This window comes from Rhopalosiphum maidis, chromosome 3, assembly GCF_003676215.2.
Source record: "Rhopalosiphum maidis isolate BTI-1 chromosome 3, ASM367621v3, whole genome shotgun sequence".
NCBI classification, from domain to species: Eukaryota; Metazoa; Arthropoda; class Insecta; order Hemiptera; family Aphididae; genus Rhopalosiphum; species Rhopalosiphum maidis.
Genome location: NC_040879.1, coordinates 43,137,081 through 43,157,989, shown reverse-complemented (window position 1 = coordinate 43,157,989; position 20,909 = coordinate 43,137,081). Strand labels below are relative to the sequence as shown.

At 28.1% G+C, this 20,909-nt stretch overlaps 1 protein-coding gene across 5 annotated transcripts in view; it reads left to right on the top strand.

Annotated features, from left to right (window-relative positions):
* Nucleotides 1-20,909, top strand: part of LOC113557091 (RNA pseudouridylate synthase domain-containing protein 2-like) — a 409,393-nt gene that overhangs the window by 267,176 nt on the left and 121,308 nt on the right. For 3 of the 5 annotated variants that reach the window (XM_026962398.2, XM_028188633.1, XM_028188634.1), the window contains one exon: nucleotides 12,429-12,434. The exons of the other annotated variants lie outside the window; for them this stretch is intronic. In XM_026962398.2, the coding sequence (XP_026818199.1) occupies nucleotides 12,429-12,434 (6 nt within the window). The remainder of the gene's footprint in view (nucleotides 1-12,428; nucleotides 12,435-20,909) is intronic. 5 annotated transcript variants of the gene reach the window in all.

Below are 20,909 nucleotides of genomic sequence, written 5' to 3'. Positions count from 1 at the left end.
GGGTTAAAAATAAATAACTGATTTTCGATCACTGCAGTGCTATATAAAAATTAGAAACCGCAATAGAACATATTAAATACATTTCAAATAAAAATCCAAGTTTAATAATGAACGCATGTATAAATAATAAATTGCACGTTAAATAAATTCACAAACTGATGTGAATTTAAAATTAATTTAACTTGAATTTATCTACATATAAAATAGAGATCTCAATTTAAAACGTATACATATTATACTACGCTTTTGTTGAAATCCTTTTTATTTTGTTTTTATTTCTTGAGCTGAAGTTACACTAATTGCGCAATATTGTTCGTAGCTTAGAGCTAATCGTTTAATTTTTCTACGGTCATCGTAAATCCAAAAGTCGTGCCATGTATTTGCCATGACACAGTAATAATATTATATATTTTAAGTGCATCCATCGGAATCGAAAGATCAAGCCAAATCTGTGAAAAAACATTTTGCACAGATTTCGGATACTGTAGTTATTTTTATTTAAAAAACAAAGAGGTATTTGAGGAAACTGATTTACTATTTAATATTTTCTTTAATGTGTGTTATGCGTGTGTAATGATGTGTATAGGAGTATAAGTATCAGTATAATAGGGCACATACGCGTAAGTTTCGTTTTTATACCGATTACGGCATGACCACAGGGATTTACATATTATACATTGTTCTGTGTGTACATACGCCTGATCCGAATATCCGATACGAGTTACGTATGACCGAGTTTGTAGGTACTGGATGGGTGGGTGTGGGCAAGGCTTTAAGGGAAGTATTGCTTTTGGTGTTTGCGTAATAACATAAAACGGAACACCGTTTGTTCTGTAAAGGTTCGAGCATTATGTAAATATAGATATATTTCGGAACAAGTATCAATTTATGTATAGGTTTATGGAAAACATTACACGGCAGATTTGTCGATATTGATTTTGTATATTATAATATAATAAATAACTATATGTGATTTGTAATAGTGACTCTGCAGAGAATTTTCTTGTAGGCCATTTCATTGTATTTTTATAAAAAATGTTTTAATTTACTTATTGTACAATTTGTATGTAAATACCTCAATAAGTAATATTAAAAAAAAAAAATAATAAAAATAAAGATATCTTCGATGGCTGATAAATAATAATGTATTATTGGATAGTTTAATGTATCTAATTTTTTTGAGGAGAAATTAATTTTAAACATTTTTATTCTAATAACAATAAACGCCCTACGAACTTTTAATAGTTTAACAAACGTTAGAAAAATGTTAGAATACGAAGTACTATTATTAATTTATGTTTTTTTTTTTTTTAATAAAATAAAGAATTAAATTAAAATATATCTAATAAGTAAAGACACTCCACTCCGATAATTTTTTTTTATAATAATTACTAAAAGACTTATTGTTTTAAAATCGAACAGAAAGACTCGTGAAATGTGAAAACGTTTTTAAAGAACAAATTTGTATATTTATGTAAGAGTGTAAATTTTACCATTTATTGTATGGTTGATAAACGCTAAGCTTTTAAGTTAGCCAAATTAGTAATTACTACAGTAAGCTAAAGAGTCCAAACGTAGAAGTACCTATTAAAATAAGGTTGTTGTAGTCGTAAAAAGGGTAATCATTTTTAAAAAATCAACTAATAAACTTTAAGAATTTTCGTTGAATTCTTTTTAATAGACAAGAAAACTTTGCTACACGTTTTAAACCTCCAGTTGAGGTGAACAGTATTACAATAGTTATAATGATAATTATTACGATTTATAATAATAAAGTCATAACGTAACAAAATAGTGTAAAATAATATGTAATGATCTATAGATATTTTTTACTATCTACAAATACTATTATTGTTAATTAAAATTGTATTTTTAACTCCTACCGTCTGATCAAGTTAAGCTAAACCGGCAGAGTTCAAACATAAAAAAAAAACCGTTTTTTTCATACTCTGAGTGTTTATTTTAATTAGATCTCTTACTTTGTTCGCGATGGCTTTCCAAAGGCCCCTTTTAAGTTATCACTTCATCAGTGAATCCTACCATAACTATTTTTTTTTCGAAGAACGCCTTTCATAAAGTACCTACCAGCTATTATCAAAGAGATGAACTCCTATAATTTGTATAAAAGATAAAATATTGTTTTCGTAGTATTAGGGCTCGCGCGTACTCAAAACCTGATCATATTATTATTTTATCATAAGCTAAATTATAGGCTGGTTAATAACAGATAGTTAGAGTATAGTAGACCTAGGCTAATAAGCCTGAATATCGCTTGAAAAGTATATGATAGAACATTTTTTTTTACAATTAAATATAAAAATAATCTTTACATGCATTATTGTAAACAAGCATAAATTCTATAAATGATAAGTAAATAACAATAAAATTGTATTTCATGAAAGACAATATAAAAAAATCAATTATCCGTATGAACAATTAATATTATACCTAAGTTTTATAAACAGATTAGTTTGTATTATTCATTAGCCTTGGCAAGCTGTCAGTCCTATCCCAGAGTGGATTAAATTTAATATTAAAAAAAAAAAAATCCGTGGTTACTGACGGACTATTTATAAAATCTATAACATAATACCTGTCTTCGGCACTCAAATCTTTTTATTGAGAGCCTTAAATAATTTTGAAATCCATTTGATAAAATAATGAACCATATAATTTACGCTATGCATTATTTGATCAACGAATAGTACATTTAAAAATCAGTGAAAATTCGGTAAAGTGTTCGAGCTTTATAATTCTATTATATAGTTGATTAAGATACTAAATCAGTCTCTTAACAAAACCAATCCGAAATCATAAAAGTTTTTTGTTCTTTATATTATTTAAGTGTGTCACACATTTATATACACTATATTGTTATAGATGATTAAATGTTGTATTGTGTGCAAACTTGTGTATTTTAGACAAACCTGTAAAAACAAAAAATACGGTAATTTGCTCTGTCGAGAGAGACGGAAATTAAGTTAGCCCACGGGCTTTAAAACACTATAAATTCTTCACTGTGCCTTTACTACTGGCCCATACAATATTATTATGGATTATTTTTTCGACTACGGTATAAGACATTATCGTTAAAATATTTATCAAAAAGTTATGACAGTTAATATTGTGACAGTTGATTAATAGTCAAAAACTCAAAAAAATTTTATATAATGAAATATAACGATACTAATATGTCTAATATAATATTTTGTTATTATCGAAATTTTTATAACTTTCCAACGTGATGTTGTAACGCCAATAATAATTGAATGTATAAAGTTTTAATAAAGTAAGTCTTTATAAGTTTGATCACAAAGTTTTTCTCGATACAATTGTTATTAATAATTTATAATTATTGACTGTGACTGAACTCCCGAATTCACCGAGGTCACTTTCAATATATTATTTTATTTCCTGTTAATTTATATAAGGGTTTCGCGAGAATAAATATTTGTTTACCGTGTATATAACGCTTAAGCTCTCCAATCAAAACAAAAAAGATAACTTTGGAATAATTTATAATAACTCAGGTACTCGGTCATTCGGATTTATTTATCATTCAATATATTTTCGTTTGATTTTGTCAATGAGATAAATCAACTCCCGCGTGATCGTCACATCCGATATAACTAACTACCAATGCACATTTACGTAGCATTATATATTTACAACAACGCAATTATATGAAATAATGCATATGAATAACGGTAATAACATTGGTGGTTTGTTCAAAATTATTCAGCCGATGTTGTTTTACGCCTGGATACCGGATCCGAGGCATGCATACTAAAGAAATGGACGAAGAAACGAATTTCCCCGCGTAGATAATGTGTGCGTGAAAAAGAGAGATATAGTAACAATAATAGGTAACTGTGGTAATTCAAATAGGGTCATATCAATAATTAAAATAAACAACAAATATTATACTAGTATTTTTTACTAAATTCGTATAGGTACTAGCTATAGCGAACCGTGGGTAACACGGTTTTCCAAGTGACCCTCAACCATAAATCGGTTTATCACTACATCTGTTTTTTCTAATTTCCGTCAAAATAAATTAATATACTGTTATTCAATTATATATTAAATATATATTTTTATTTTTTTGGAGAATTTAGCGTAATCTCGTTATTATTACGATATATGCACATCACCTCACCTCCTATAGTCTTGTTATATAATTTTACTATTGTATTTCCCATCATTATTTCCTAATTTAATAATATTTCATGGAGTTTTTATTAATTCACACTTTACGTTTTACAATATACGTTAACATATACTTAATTAACCAAAATGTAAAAACTCTGGCAACAAATATTGTCAACGGGTTAGGGCCACTTTGCCAGAAAACGGAACAACCACTGTGGTTTGAATACAAAAGTGTTATCTTCGAGCACAAAACTTTCCGTGTATTAGAAACAGTCAAACATTCCTTTATTAAGCATATTTCGACTAGTTATCTACTTATTTTTGGGATATGTATTAGATGATACTGGTACATACCATCATTAAACATGAGCCTTTTAAAATCAGTGTAGTCAATTACAACTTACAACGAAGTTTTGAGCAAGTATGGAATACATTTTCACTATCGATTAGAGTATGTTATCCACGTGTGATAATAAGATATCTCAGTGTAAACTATGCTTATTTTTTATTTCATGTATAAATCATCACTTTAACTATTATTTAAACTTAAATTATAATATAACCGTATTAAATCTGTTCAAATTTATCGAATGTCTCTGTATGATAATATTGTATTAGAACTGTAAGGAATCCGATTTCAATACATTTTTTTTTTTGTATTCCTATTCTTAAATTTGTTTTATTATTTTACTGTTAAAAATAATAAATTAAGATTCAGCTATTGCAAAGCAAGAAAAAAACCTGTTATTTTGAGTAAGTACCTAAGTTAAGTACTCTTTTATCAATAAACAAAATATGGATACAACAACGAAATAGTTTAACAAAATACTTTGCAAAATCTTGTCTTTAACATTCATTGTTATGCAAGTCGATTAAAATAATACGCATTGATATGCATCCATACAGTTTTCATGTGTTATGCGCTAATGACATAAATTTGTATAAAATTTAATTTCCGGTGTATCAAAATATTAAATCCGTAATAATTCGTTTACTATTGAACCAAGTGCAACTGAAAATTATCTAAACTAATATAATATTATTATATTTATCACAATACAAATATTAAATAATATTTTGTGTATACTAATTTCAAAGCGGTGAGAGTAATGTTACAAAAAAGTTGATTATAACGAAGACGAAAAAAGTGTTTATATTGTCAGTATACTATTGTAGTGATAATATATGATTACACGTAATATTGTACTAAGTAAACTTAAATATGATAAATAATAACCCATTTGTCGTGCGCTGAGATATAGGAACACAGTCATCTCATATATATAACAATGACGTAATGTGGCCATCGGCCATGCATCTGGAGGTCAAATCGTATTCATAATAGCGTATACCCCTTTATATACGTATATGCCATTAGAGAAAAAGGACCGGCAAAAGGGGATCTGGAGTCTGAAACAAAGATAGTCCTTGAAAGCACAGATCCTTTTATTCAAGCTACCTACCACTATCTAGCCAGCGTAATCATATTAACTGGACCTATTTTTACGAATAATAATTAAACTAGATAAATCAGTGTGGTTTCTTATTTTGATTCACGTATTTCGAGTACTTACTTTGTGTCACCTAATCCTACTATAGCGCACAATCAATATGCAGCAGCGAACCATGTAAGACAAATAGGTTATAATATATCACATGACGTATTATATTATAATATATTATAGGGCGAGTATTTGATCAAAATCTCGAATACATGACCTCAAAAGCCCTCTAAATGTTTAGAGGAAAGTAATAACAGAATTTCAATATTGATATCTAATATTTTCTAGCACTTATTGTAAGTGTAGGGATGATTCTGGTTTTAACTTACTAACTTTTAGATAATTTACATAATATTTTTATTCACTTGTTTTTTCGTTATTAAACCATTCCTAGTTGGTAACTCTTATACAAATAATTTACCTATCATATTATTATTTAATTTGTACTTATAATTTGGTATATTTAGCTTAAAATCCACATTCAAATTTATGAGTTTTCGTAGATTAATATATGTTATTGGGAAAAATGTTGAATCCAACGAGTCGTGAAACCTTATAGGTCCCAAACAAGTGCACACCACTCGCATATACTCGTATAACCTTACATTTTTATAAAAATAATTAAATTAATAATAAATACAATTTTTCTAATTACTCGTAAGTATAATGCGCGACGGAGCTCATAAATTGCAACAACAGCGTATTGTACTGTTTATACATAATAATATGTTGACAAGATCGTGTGCATACATATTTATTGATGTCCGGCGATAATAACTAAACTAAAATATCGTCACGGATCATTATTGTGGATTATATAGGCACCTGCGACGATATGGTTGTACATCACATCAACAAATTTCGCCTGTAATCCAGTATATAGATACCTATTATGAAACAACAATAAACAACGAAATTATTCGCGTAAAGCTATTATTAGAATACATTTCGACTGATTGTTTGTTGAGTGGATAAAAAATACTCTCGGCACACTACTACGCGTTAGAAATAATTAATTGCAAACAAATAATTATCTCTCGTGTATGATATAATAATGTTATATTATTCGTTTTTATCAAGCATAATATAAAACCGTTCTCTTTTTGACCCTATAATATCCACTCCCTAATTGTTATTAATTATTGTTGGCTATGTCCGTGTGGAAAAATCTGGTCATCGTGTGCAGTATTATATATAGTTACCTACAGAATACTATAATACGCGTCGCACCACCAGCTCCAGAGCCATAATATCATAATATGACGTCTTTACCATATTCGAAAAACTTAGTTTATTTCAATTTAATATCTATTTGATTTTAAAACGATTATGTGTTATTATTGGTTATCTATAATAACATGTATCTGTATATAAAAGAATATACTGTAATTTTTTTTGTCTAATCTATTCCAATGATCATTTTTTTTTTTTTGTACATGTTTGCTTAGATGTGATATGAATCTAACACATAATATATCATGTGGTTATCAATTAATCGTCTATGAACATTAATCACTCTAAAAATCAACGATCTATTTCAAAAATGCATTTTTGAAATAAATTATAGTGTATAACTGCAGTGAGTACAAAAGTATTTATAGCTTTAACTCTCATAAATTACAATAAGTATTTTCAAGATTTGTGGTGTCAAAAACTGTTTATATTTTTCATTAGTAAAAGGACAATACAAATTTTAATATACTTAGTGGTTAGTACAATACAATGTTTTATATTTTTATACGAAATTGAAGCTTCATAATATATGCACATTTTATATAAACAAAAACTTAGTAAATTAATTAATATTTATCAGGGCATTTTTTTTAATTAATATTTTGTACTATATTAAAAATTTAAATGAAAACAAAAAAATATATATATATATATAAAATATAGTTTGTAAATCGAATACGATTCTTCGTATAATACCATCCATAAACAAAACATCTATTCCAAATGTATATTAGTTTTTATTGAACTAACCCGAGTTGGTAATGCAACTAGTAGGTACCAATTGTAAATTTCAATCCTCAATTTATTATATCTTGTAATGGTACTTATAAACGAAATATTTTACAATCGTTAAGTTTACAATTACGCCTCAATGACGTGTTATTTTTTATTTTAATTATTTAACGAAAAATAGTTCGTCTAAAATAAGTGATATCACTATGATAAGTTTTTTTTGTTTAATACCGATTGGAGTTTGTTTGAAAAGGAGATTTATATTATTTGTATCATATTAAATGTAAGAAAAAGATACAACTGATTACACTTATGTTGTGGTTTATTCAAAAAATTTAAAATGGCTGAAATACAAAGGCCATAGCTTATAATTTGCATTCTTACTAATTACTATAGAGCTCTTCTATTTACTGACAAAACAAGTCGAATAATGGTCTCGTTTAAATTGATTATCGTTAAGTTAAAAAGAATATTAATTTAAATAATCATGTGCATTATCTACATATAAGTATGATACTTATCTAATTGTTATCTCTTTTATGTAGGAACTTACATACCCAACTGTTTACCTATAACTATATTTTTTCGTGTAGAAACAGGGACGTTTTACAGTCGGTATTCTATATGTTTTACAATATGAGCTATTTTAAAGAAATTTGATATATTTTTAATTTATTTAAATGTCAATACAAATTATTTTATAGACAAATTCATGAAATTCCCGTCCACTCTTGTGGCGTAATTACGAAATTTAACAAATTTAGATGCAGATCAGCGTTTACTGCATCTATTGCGATTTTAAAGCTATAACATTTATTATAAAACCATAGAGAATAACATTTTGTATACAATACAAAAAAATAATAAAATAAAAATTGTTTTTCATAATAATTGAATTTTCTAAATATACAGATATAGGTACATATTATTATAAACACTACACTGGAAAACTGATTTGTTGTCGTGATGTCAGCGAATTTGCTTTTAATACGACCGTGTAGCTTATTGCGTTTTCCCCTAAGACTACTTATATATAGTATATACTAATAAAACGAATTTAATCTCTGTTATCCTTGTGTATATGTGATTTCACACTGAAATTCGGAAGAACGACAATGTCTTCTTAAATTCACCCCATAAAGTGGGCGTTGGGTCGTGTCTTATATTTACACAGCCATTTATACGGGCTATTACATAAAAGACCTATACCAAAAGGGTCCGTATATAGGATATAATTGTGTATATAAAGTGATTCACCAATGATGCTCATCTCTAATTTTTCATTGAATAACGAATATGTTTAAATGTTCAAATATTTTTAAGTATATTTTAATGGAATTAAAAACTATCCGCTTCATATTATTTACTGTTTTATGGGTCGAGGAGATGGTGGTCACTTGCAGCCGGCGACGTGCCCGTTAACATAAAACGCGCGCAAGTGTACCGTGTCACTTCCGTTTCCGTACACGCACAATCTATGAAATGACAATAAGCGCCACCGCGTCGCGCGATAACGTCGTCGCAGCACACGCATTTTCCGTCCGAAATAGTATTTTTGTTTCTTTTTATTTCGCGTCGTATAGTTTTCCCGGTCGGCGGAAAAATCGTTTCTTCCGAAATAATAATAATAATAATAATAATAATATAAGATATACCTGCCATCACTCCGTCCGTGTACAATGGCGAACATTAATACGCAACGCGTCCTCTCCTTTATCGAGAATGAACTGCGAATCGTCCTCCGCTCGGAGTCCGATATCCCACCCGCGGTGTGGACTCAGCGGGGCGGCGGCAAAGTTTCGTCTTCCTTTTTCTCTTGTTGTTGTTGTTGTTGTTGTTGTTGTTATTATTATTATTGTTTTTTTTTTCTCCCCCCCGTTTCGTTTTTATCGTTCACGCCTCGCCTGTATATATACGTACGTATTACCTACCTACCTATATAAGCTTTGTTATTAGACCCAAGGGACGACGATATTGCTGCACAGCAACCGGCGCCGACATTTGTTTTTTATTTTTATTTTTTTACTCGTGAATTTTTCTTTTCACAACTAAATCTTATACCTGCGTTGTATATAATATTGTGTATACAGGTGTTGTCGGTCGGGTGCGGAGCGAAAAATTGCGCGGCCAATCCGGCGAGCGAGCGATTAATTCAGTTGTTCGTGTACATATATATATATTATGATTCTCTTCTTGACGCGTGCACGATATATTACATTATTATAATAACTTAAAAAAAAAAAAAAAATCGCCTTTTCAATTTGAACGATAACATGCCTCACTATATGCAGTGTGATTATTTTGACATTTAACATTCAATATGCAAGAAAACATTTTTCACTATTTTCGAACGACGGCATCATAATAATATACATTTTTCAATGTATTAAGCAGAATTTATTTTATCCGATGATCTCGATTAATAATAATTAAATCTCTGATCGACAGTTAATTCGTTATAAATATTTTAAGTTCAGACGCGAACTGAATAGTGAGCCGACATTTTTCGGAGTCCCCGTGCTCCGCTCATTTAAACTTTAATACTATATTATAACTAATTAAAAACTCGTTGAAAATTCGATTTTGATGCATTAATACTAAAAAAAAATGCTGATGAGATTGATATAGGTAGTGTTCAAATTATTAACGGCTGATTACTCATGTAATGTTTCGTTTTGTGCTGCAGTGCAGTCTTCCCTTTATTACAACCCTTCAATCAAGAAACGACCGCACTTTATGACAGTACACATAATATAATATAGGTGCGTATTGTGCGGCGATAACAATGTGCTTTTGATTAGTGCACACATTATAATGCGTGGGCGAATATAACATATACGTTTTAAATAAATTATCCGCGCACGTCGAAAGTTTCGAATTTGGGTTATCTAACCGTTGGAATGAAAACGTAGATTTGTTAGTGATCGGTGAAATTAGAGGCTGAGCAGTTAGTATAGTATAATATTTATTAATTACAGCCATCTCTTTTTAAACAATATTATATTCTCAATTTCTGGATCAGTACAATAATTCCACAATAAATAATATGGTCTATTGCTGTAGACTTTGGCCATTATTATTACTATTTTTTTTTTATTTTAAATATAATAACTCATTTTTCGGTGGATATATTAGTATGTTTTTATAGAGTAATAATAAAATAATAATATTGTGTTGTTTGTACAAAACCGTACACTACTACACTTTAAAATGTACCATGTCGTTCTCGTTTTATTTTTTCCGGCGAGACAGTCGCAGTGTTTTTTTTTTTTTTTATTCGTAATAAAATGTTTAAATACCGGAAAAAAAAAATGTCCGCTTATAATTTTAAAGCTCAATCGTTCGCCGTGTGTTGTTTTTTCGCGTTGTACCTATTATTGCGTGCGCGTGTCGCACTGACAGAGTTACGATATCGCGTCGGTCGGGCCGCGCCGACTATACGAGTCTTCCACGCCACGGTTATAATGTTATTATTAAGTATGGCATTCGTGTTCCGAAAACGATTAATGGCGACGGTCCGCCGGTCGTATATATTCGCCACCATCTCGCAAAGACGTAAGACGTAATATATAACGCGCGAGCGTGTGTTACACGCATAATTTTATTACGACGATTTTGTTGATTTTTTTTTTTTTTTAAAGAAGAAAATATTGTTTATTGGACAGTATTATAATTATTGTTTTGGCAACCGCCGAGGGACGTCGACGGGTTGATGCGTCAATTAGAAAATGTTGAGCGCGGCTCGGGATTCCATCCAATCGGTCCGCTAATGAACGGGATTACTCCGCCGGCACGTCGACGTCGTCGGGGTAGATAAATCAACGCTGTTATTTCGCCGACAATCGTCGCGACGATGATGACCGTAATAATAGTAATGCGACGTGTTAGGTGTATTTTTTTTTTTTATTATTTTATACGTCTCGTCGTCAACTGTCGGATAACTGTTCTAGTATTATAATAGTACCTATACCTACGCGTACACGTCATACGCCCGTTTACCATAATAATAATAATATAATAATATGTCGGCCGACTTTCGTGCGACACATGTTATTATTGTTATTAGCAGCAGCAGTAGTATTGAGGGGAATCATTACGATCGTAAGATCGTCACAGCAGGACACGTCAACAGAAATCGTGTTTCAGTCAACTAGGTTTACGATCGGCCAAAGCATTATAATATAGTATTACGGCGAAACATCCGAATACCGGAGGCACTACCGATCATTGAGTTTTGTCCGCTATTAGGAGATGTCGTTCGGTTTGACAATACATATATTATATGATAAATTGATAACACTCGGTGACATGCACTTATGGTATATTTTCTACCACGGCTTTTAGGACACGCTACCCGGCCCTTAACAGGAGAGGTAATATGCAGTGTAAACAAAATACAAGGCCACATGCGTTAACGTGTAGGTCATAATTTTCGTTAACCAACCTATAAATGATCATACTGATAATATCACAATTATAATTATAATTAGATAAATTTAAACACATGACGTTATACCGTGGTGTAAACATTTAAACTAGAATAGGTAGGTAAATGTAAACACCACATTAATAAGGGCGGTTACCCAATATAGTTATCGCGCGTTGTGTAAACTAGACCGACTGAGTAAATAACTAAGTAATAACTACACGGCCGAAAGTAAATCGTATTTTTTTTTTCGATTCTTCCCCCGGCGGCTAAGCGTACATCACACTTTATAGTCTTATACGTCATCGCCTTCCTTTATTCGCTTCCGTTATTCGACTTTATTATATTATTATAATTCTATGTGTCAATCATTAACGTTGCAGGTGCGGGTACGTACGATGTGATTCACGGTTTTGTTAACGAAGGCGGCGGTATAGTATAACCTTGGCAACGGCTATTTTGTATTATAGTAATATTATCATTATCGACAATTATTATTTTGTTTTGAACAAACCGAGTTCTGCACTGAATTTATTTTAAAATTATTTATTAGTATAATATATAAATGTACCGTAGACTTCGTGTATCGGAGATCAGATTTAGTGTTTAAATATTTTTAGTCGACTGACGAGTCCAATTAGCAATAAAGCAATGTGTATTTATATAACTTTTCACAATTATTAAAAAGCAACAATTACATTATTCTGGACTACGGTTTATGAACCCCATTTAAACGAAATGGCGGACTAATGTTTTAATTTTATGTAGGTACCTATTACGATCTATTTTGATTTAGGTAGTTTCACGCCTATCATTATAAACTAACAACATTTCACGTCAGAAATCTTTCTTACTATTCGAATTTATATTGCAAATCGTAGTACCTTCTATAACTTTGTGTCGAAGCAGTTGTTATTGCACAGATAAGTTTGCATATAAACACGGGTACGGCATTTCCCGTGATGTAAAAACATAATGTGTAAAGCATTATATAATATTGTGATTAATGTTTTTACACGCACATGCCTTTTTATTATTCTTGTATAATCACTGATAAATATAATTTATCTTATAATTATATTTTGTTTATTTTATTTTGATTTCAATATATCTTATAACTTATGCAATATTTAAATTGTATAATATGTAAATAACATATAATACCTATTAAATTCGAATTAATCTTGAGAAAAATGCCATACGTACAATATTTATTTTTATAATAATTATATAAAGATATTATGTTTATTTTAAATGATAATTTTTCGATTGTCAAGTAATAAATATAAACATACGTAAAATAAGAATATATTTAAAAATGGTATAGTATGATGAGTGTTTAATTGTTTTCCAACTTAAGGTTATAGTTGAATCATTGGACATTGATAAAATTCAAAAAATATTAATTAATATTTTGTAATGTTGGCATGAGCTCCGTGTAATAATATTTTTATGTAGTACGAACAATTAAAATGTGGTGAATCGTGAATGTACGTTACGTTTAATATTATCATACAACGTACAAAATAAAATAATATTTCATTCGTCTAAGTCGGCAATAAAAAATTACTATGAAGCAAGTAGAATAAGTATTTTTAAATATTTTACGCAATAAAATATACACTTTAATAATATTAAATAGAACTTTCTCAAAGTCAAAATACAGCGTAACAACTTTTAATTCAATAATGTCACTTAAATTAAAACAATTAATCATGCTTCACAATAAAAAATAACAAATTAAATGAGTTGTAAATTAAAATAGAATTTATCAGTGGACTTCATTCACCCGCATATGGTTAGTGGTGTATAATTACTTTGCACGCACTTTGTAAAGTCAAAGCCATTGTTTAACGTTAGCATGACCAAAATTGTTTGACCCAACTTAACATAATTTATGTCCTTATTTTTTGGTTTTAGTTGTATAAGTGTACTTACAATAAATCTTAAATTAAGGACTGTGAAAAATTAACGTGCTTTTTAAATGTTTATTCTAGAATTCATACTATTGTTGTTTGAATTAAATCATTATCAATTATATATTTTAAAAAATATATTATACTGCAGGATAATCGTTAAATAGCTTTTTAAAATAGAAATCGTCTTTTTTTACTGTAAATTATTAATTAAATGATTCAATAAAATAGTTTTATGCATTTAAATCGAAATTCTAACGAATAGTTTCTAAGCTATTAGGTATTAAGAAAAATAGTCCTATAAATATAATATTTAGAAATTATAATACTAGGAAATTTTTTACAAACTGTACATTTGTAATAAATTAGCTAATAGTAATTACAAAAGTCTAAAAAAAAAATGTTTGTATCGCCACATTATAATCTAAATAATGGTAAAGAAAAAAGTCTAATTATTTAAAAAAAATCTTTTATAGTATGTAAGTGCATGCAATTTCAAAAATCAAAAAAATTAACAAATGCATTATTCAAAAAAAATCACGGCATGTTATGGTAAATTGCTCTGACCTGTATTGTATAAACATTATATAAATAACATATACATATTAGATAATATATATTTTATTGTATATTTATGGCATCCACAACAGACTTATTATTAACCAATTAAACTGTATAATTTAGATTATATCAAATTAGTTGATATAGATAAGTTCATTTATGTATATATAATGACTATGTTGACTGTTTTGTTAAGATACAAAGATTTCTAGTAGAATTTCTCAAAACCGATGTTTGTGTCTTAATTAAGTATTAGTTGGTAATTTGGAAATATGTGTTGACTGAAGTTATAGTTAACCAAATTCTGAGAATTAATATTACCTCCTAATTCCTTGATATTATGATTGGTTTGGGACACGGAATGATGTACTGTTTGATCCCTCTAAGTTTGAATCGCAGTCCGATATAAAGGGGGATAAATATTATAAATATAGGTGTACAGTAGCTTTTTTGAAATTTTGGTCACCTTTTTAATTTTCTTTTATACCAAAATTTCCATCAAAGAATAAAACATTTTTGCGAATTTTTTTTTGTTAAAATATAATATATTGTTTAAATATTAATAAACGAGATAATAACGTATTCATTCGTAGTAATATAATTTTTCATATTAAGTTGATTGAGATAGAAAAATTATAATTATTACTTTATCCATTCATTAACACCAAATAAATAATATTACATTTTACATTGGTATAAATAGTTACACGATTAATCACGTGGAGTACATTTGTATCCTAACGGCTTGAATATATACGAGAATATGAAATGACAGCCCAAAAATGATAATAAATACATTTGTGCTACTATATGTGTATTTTCGAATGATTGTCTATAAATGTATTACAGAACTTAGTTTTTAAACCCTGAAATCATATTATATAATGCCTCACACAACTAGTGAAAATTAGATAAGCCGGTAAAGAGATATTTTTAATTCAGTATTTTGGTGATTATGTTGTTGTCAATATGTTGTCTTAAATAAGACTTATTTTTTTGCGTAAAATGGTGCCAAATTAGATATGTCAGTGAATTTTCTGAGCAGCTTTTCTAATTATTTTATCATGAATTTGATTTTCTTTATTTTTTAAAAAAAATTTAATATCCATATAGTTTTGTTCTTAACGGTCTACCACTTGTGTTAAATTTACTCGCAACTCTGTATCATGGATGTTTATCATAATAGGTACTTAGTACTTGTGTTGGTACTATAAAAAAACAGTGCTTTTGTGTAAGTTTGAAGGTTTCAATTTAATTTTAAATTAAATGTTGACCCAAATAAAAATGTATTAACTTAAATGTTACTAAATCAAATTTATTAAATAGGATATAAATATTGACTTGATTCAAACTGAAATAATTTTTTCATAGAATATATAATATATTTATATTTATAAATATAAAAACTAAAAATTTAATTAAAATATACATTATATGTTAAGCTCGTGAAATAATTATTCATTTCATTCGTTATCAAAATGTTTATATCTTTCACCCTGATCAATATTCTATTATTATGAAGTGAACTAGAGTCAAACAAATCTAAAATATGTATTTTATTAATAATTAAGTATTAATGAATCACAGTAATATATACATTTTAAATTGTATATTTAAATGTGTCTGAGGAATGGCACTGTAAGTTGTTAAGTTGATGAACGGTACGCAGACCATACTGCGGACTGAACCCGCAGTGCTACGAAAACATTTTAGAAATTATTATATAATTTATTTTGCTGAGTTTAAAATTTAGTTATTTTTTTAAAAATTTTATTGAACTTTTCATTAAACTATTATACTATTGTAAAAATTAAAATATGGTCAAGTTTTTTGAAAGAAAAATAGTGTACTTGTCTATTATATACATACTGCCTTCTTAGTGGAACAAGCAGTATCTCCAATAATTGAATTGTTGGAAAAATGAGTTTTTCGATTTTTTTGTTTTTCACCTTAAAACCATTATTATTACCCACTTTTTTTTTATTAAATATTAGTCAAAAGCATTCTTAATTTTTTGAAATATCTTTTTTGTACTTAGATCATTATTTTGGTTTTTTTTCATATTTTGTATCTAGTATTATTGTGTATTAAAAGAAAAATAAACTTTAATTAATGCATTATCTCCATAAAGCAACTTTTTATTATAAAAATACACATTTATATGAATTAAAATTTAAATATATATGTAATACAAATGTTTTTGACCAAAACATTTGGTACATGGCGTGTGTGACTGTCTAGTAAGTCACAACCATTCACTTATAAAAAAATAAAGTGTACATACTTTAAATCCATTTTAGATAAGATTACTAAGCAAATATGCAGTATTTACATTGGTAAATTATTTTACTAGTAAAATAAGCAGTATCTCCATTAGATATACTGCTTTATTCTCTAGGATATTCTACATGCATGGTACATACTGCGTTTTTCCATAGTATATTTGACAATATTTTGGTCGATACGACATTTTATAATGCATTTTAAAGGCATTTCTAGTGGAGTTACGGTGTTTTTCATAAGGAAAAAAAAATCCGTGATTATTCAATTATGCTGAATATGAAATAACCTCAAATTTTTAAATTACCTAACCTAACCTTACTGCTTGTTCCACTAGGAGGGCATGATAATACTATATTATTATAGTATTGTTGCGACCAAAAACAAAGTTCTTGGAATATCGTATTGATCAGAAAATGATCACGGTCTATTTACGATTAACAAAACGGTCTTTGTCTATAATAATAATAAACATTGATATAATTATAATACAGCGTTTAAAAATAAAAATTACATATTCACATAGGCGCGTATCGTTTTAGCTGTACCGTTATAATACAGTATCGATACCTGCTGCAGTATCTGCTTTGATATTCAATACACGTGAGTGGCTTCGGGGAGAGATGACATTGCGATACTGTTTTATTAAAGCTCAGCCAAAGAAAATCCTTATTATTCAATGGAAGCCTTCAACAATAGAAAACACCGCGTTTACAATCTCCGGCAACTATCTATTGTACGCAAATTCCGCCGACTTTGTCTCTGACGTTTAAATTGCGTATTATTGTACGGTTAGGGTGATCGTCATTATGTTGCCACGTATGTTATACTTATACTACATTTATCTATCATTATACAGGTAGTAGCTCATAATACTTGCCCATTCAGTTCCACGAATTGTATTAGGGTTGAATTTCACTTATTTTGTCGAATAATTGCACTCGAGACTGAACTAGGTTGAATTCGAATTGCAATCGTTGCGATCATCACATAAAACCTATATTTTTATCAACGAATATTACCTGACTTAGTAGGAAGAACGATTTATATTTTAAATGTTTATAATTTTTTTTTATTATTATTATAATTACATACACTAGCTATAATTTTTTTTTAAATAATAGAAATATATGGTTTTTTTTTTTCAAAACTGTGGGAGAATTAAAACTTTAAAACTAAGTAAAACGTTAATTTTTTAAAAAGTTTTTAACAAAACTAATTAGCTATTTTTCTAATTAACTAAAAGGTTCTTTTGTTTAAGTATCTATATTATAATAACACAGCTTTTTCCCAGTTAATATTAAAAAAAAACAATATCAGAAGTTTACACTATAACCAAAATTAAAAATTGATATTTTTTTTCATTAAATCTCTCTCTCTCTCTCTCTCTCTCTCTCTCTCTTTCTCTCTCTCTCACTCTATCTTTTTCTCTATACAATGATTTAAAATTAAAATAAGACCAATAAAATATTTCACGATTTACACGATTTAATAATTTAATAGACATGTACTATACGCGTCACACACGTATTTATTATCTATAACCATTACTAACAATACAATAGATTTTTAACATAGGAGTTTGGGTGTCTAATAATTATCTATTACAGTTTAAAATATTGTAGAATTACTATATGTGATTCAAATAAATTTAATAATAATAATATTTAATAATAAAAAAAATAAACTTTTTATTAATAACTCAGAAGTTTAACTCAGAGTTAAATATATACCTATTATTTGTAATCTATTAATTTATAATTTAAAGTTCTTAACGTTGACTAAATTTAACTACCTAACTCAAATTCATTTTTTTCATTAGCTCTCCCATATTTAAATTTTTATATAGATACCTGTATTATATAGATATGAACCGTTAACAACTGTATACATATTGAGATTATACACACTGGAATTGAAGAAATTTCGGAATATTAGCTATCGTATCGTATCAAATTATCATGTCCCTACTTTGTAATAAAGCAAAGTTTGAAACGACTGCATTATTTACAGTTTACATGTCCCCGTAACGAAGAATAAAAAATGCCCTAAATCTTCTTGGCCACATGCATATTCGTGTTACGTTACGTGGACCAAAACATAGTAATTAAGTTTGATTAAGGTAAGGACGGTAAAGTACGTGCGAGTTTTGTTTATTTCATCGAAAAATTTCGTTTACGATCGATCGATAGATTCTTAAAGGACGGGAAAATTGTCTCCCCTATATAATGTTGCACGAACAACTTTTAACCCTCATTAAATGTATATTTATTATTATTAAAATCGTTTTAATTACTGTTCGCGAATATAATTATATGATGGCCTCATTCCTCTGGTAATACTTATTAAATTTATTACTAAGTTAGATATAATGGATTTTTGAACGTAGTGATGTAAATATCCAATCGAAATTTTCTTTTTACAAAAATAATATATCATTTTGAGAACAGCCCACAGTAGAACGCGGTAAAACATCCTTTATCCTGTTTGTTATTCTGTTGTATAGACTATATCCGCTGAATATTTAATGAACACGTAAACTATCATAAGCAACTTTAAAACTAAATACAATATATTATTTCCATTTTAAAAGTGTATTGAATTAAATGATGGCCAATTCTTTTTCATAACGCGTTCAGACGCAGATCCAGGTTCTTTAGGATTTTTTGAGCGACGTTGTCGTCTATCTAAATTTGTAGCAAGCATCTCTCCACACGAGTAGTGACTTCTGTTTTGAAGGAAACTTAGATACAAACCGTGTGAAAATAATGAATCAATCTAAAACAATATTATTTATAAACCGTGGCCAGTAATGACTATGTTCGTATTATTTCTACAGTTAATTATTACTAAGAGTTTGAACAAACTAAATATATCATGACTTCGTGCGGTATCTAAAATTAACTAGAAATAAGTACTTGGGAAAAAAATTAAATTGTATCTTAAACTAACAAATAATTGATATTTGTATATTTTTTAAATTACAAAAAAATCTATGTCAAATGTTAATAAAGTATAATATTAACATTTTTTATCAGATACACTATTTTGTATATTTAATCAATGCCTTAACATTGCATAAATTTTAGCAGGTAAAAATAACGTTCTCAATCCTGTTATACCCAGAAATATTATATAGTTTATAGTCAATAAGCAAAATAATATTAATCATAGAATAATAATCGTGTACACTATTAGTTATTACTCAGTTCAGCTTTAAAATATAATTTATTTTTATATCTAATAAGGTACTCATATTATATACATACATCTTTCATATTTATTTATCACTGATTAATATTAGTTAGCTTAGGTTAGGAGGAAAAATCAATCATGTGGTCGTGCTCTTTGTAATATATAATAACGAATAAAATCATTAGTTATACCTACCTATTTTCATGCTCATGCTAACATGTGTTGTCAATAATTTTAAAATTTTCTCTTGGGACTGTATTTTAATACGAGGAAATTATTACATTTCGAGAAAATAATAACTGAGAGATAAAATAATTAATAGTGGGTAATATTAAAATGAAGTATGTACTTAATTATATAAAAAAAATATTAAATATTTTGAAATTATTTGTTTTTGATGACTTTAAGCGTAGGAGATAATTTTTAAGCAGTATGGTTAATTTATAAATGCTAACATACGTAAATGGTATAAAGAAATTATTTTTTGTTATTATAATCATTAGTTATTCCAAAACTATGTAAACAAAACTTTCTACTTAAAACGATAGAATTATTGTATATAACGTTCATTAATAAGGTATTTCAACTACTTAATAACTGAAAATAAAATTTAAAAAAAAAAAACCGTAATTTTCACAACAATATTCAATTTAATTTCAGGTAACATAGTTATACTTGTCAATAAACAAAACTTAGTTAATTATTAATTTACCTTTATAACTGATCCCATAATATATTTATAAACATAAAAACAGAATTCAAGTATCTTTTTCAATTAAATCAATTAATTTTTTAATGCTAAATATATTTCATAAAATAACATTCAACGCTCAATATAATATGATCGATTGAAATAAACAGGACCGATATATTTTATAATTTACGAAGGTACCTACCATAAACTCGATAGAT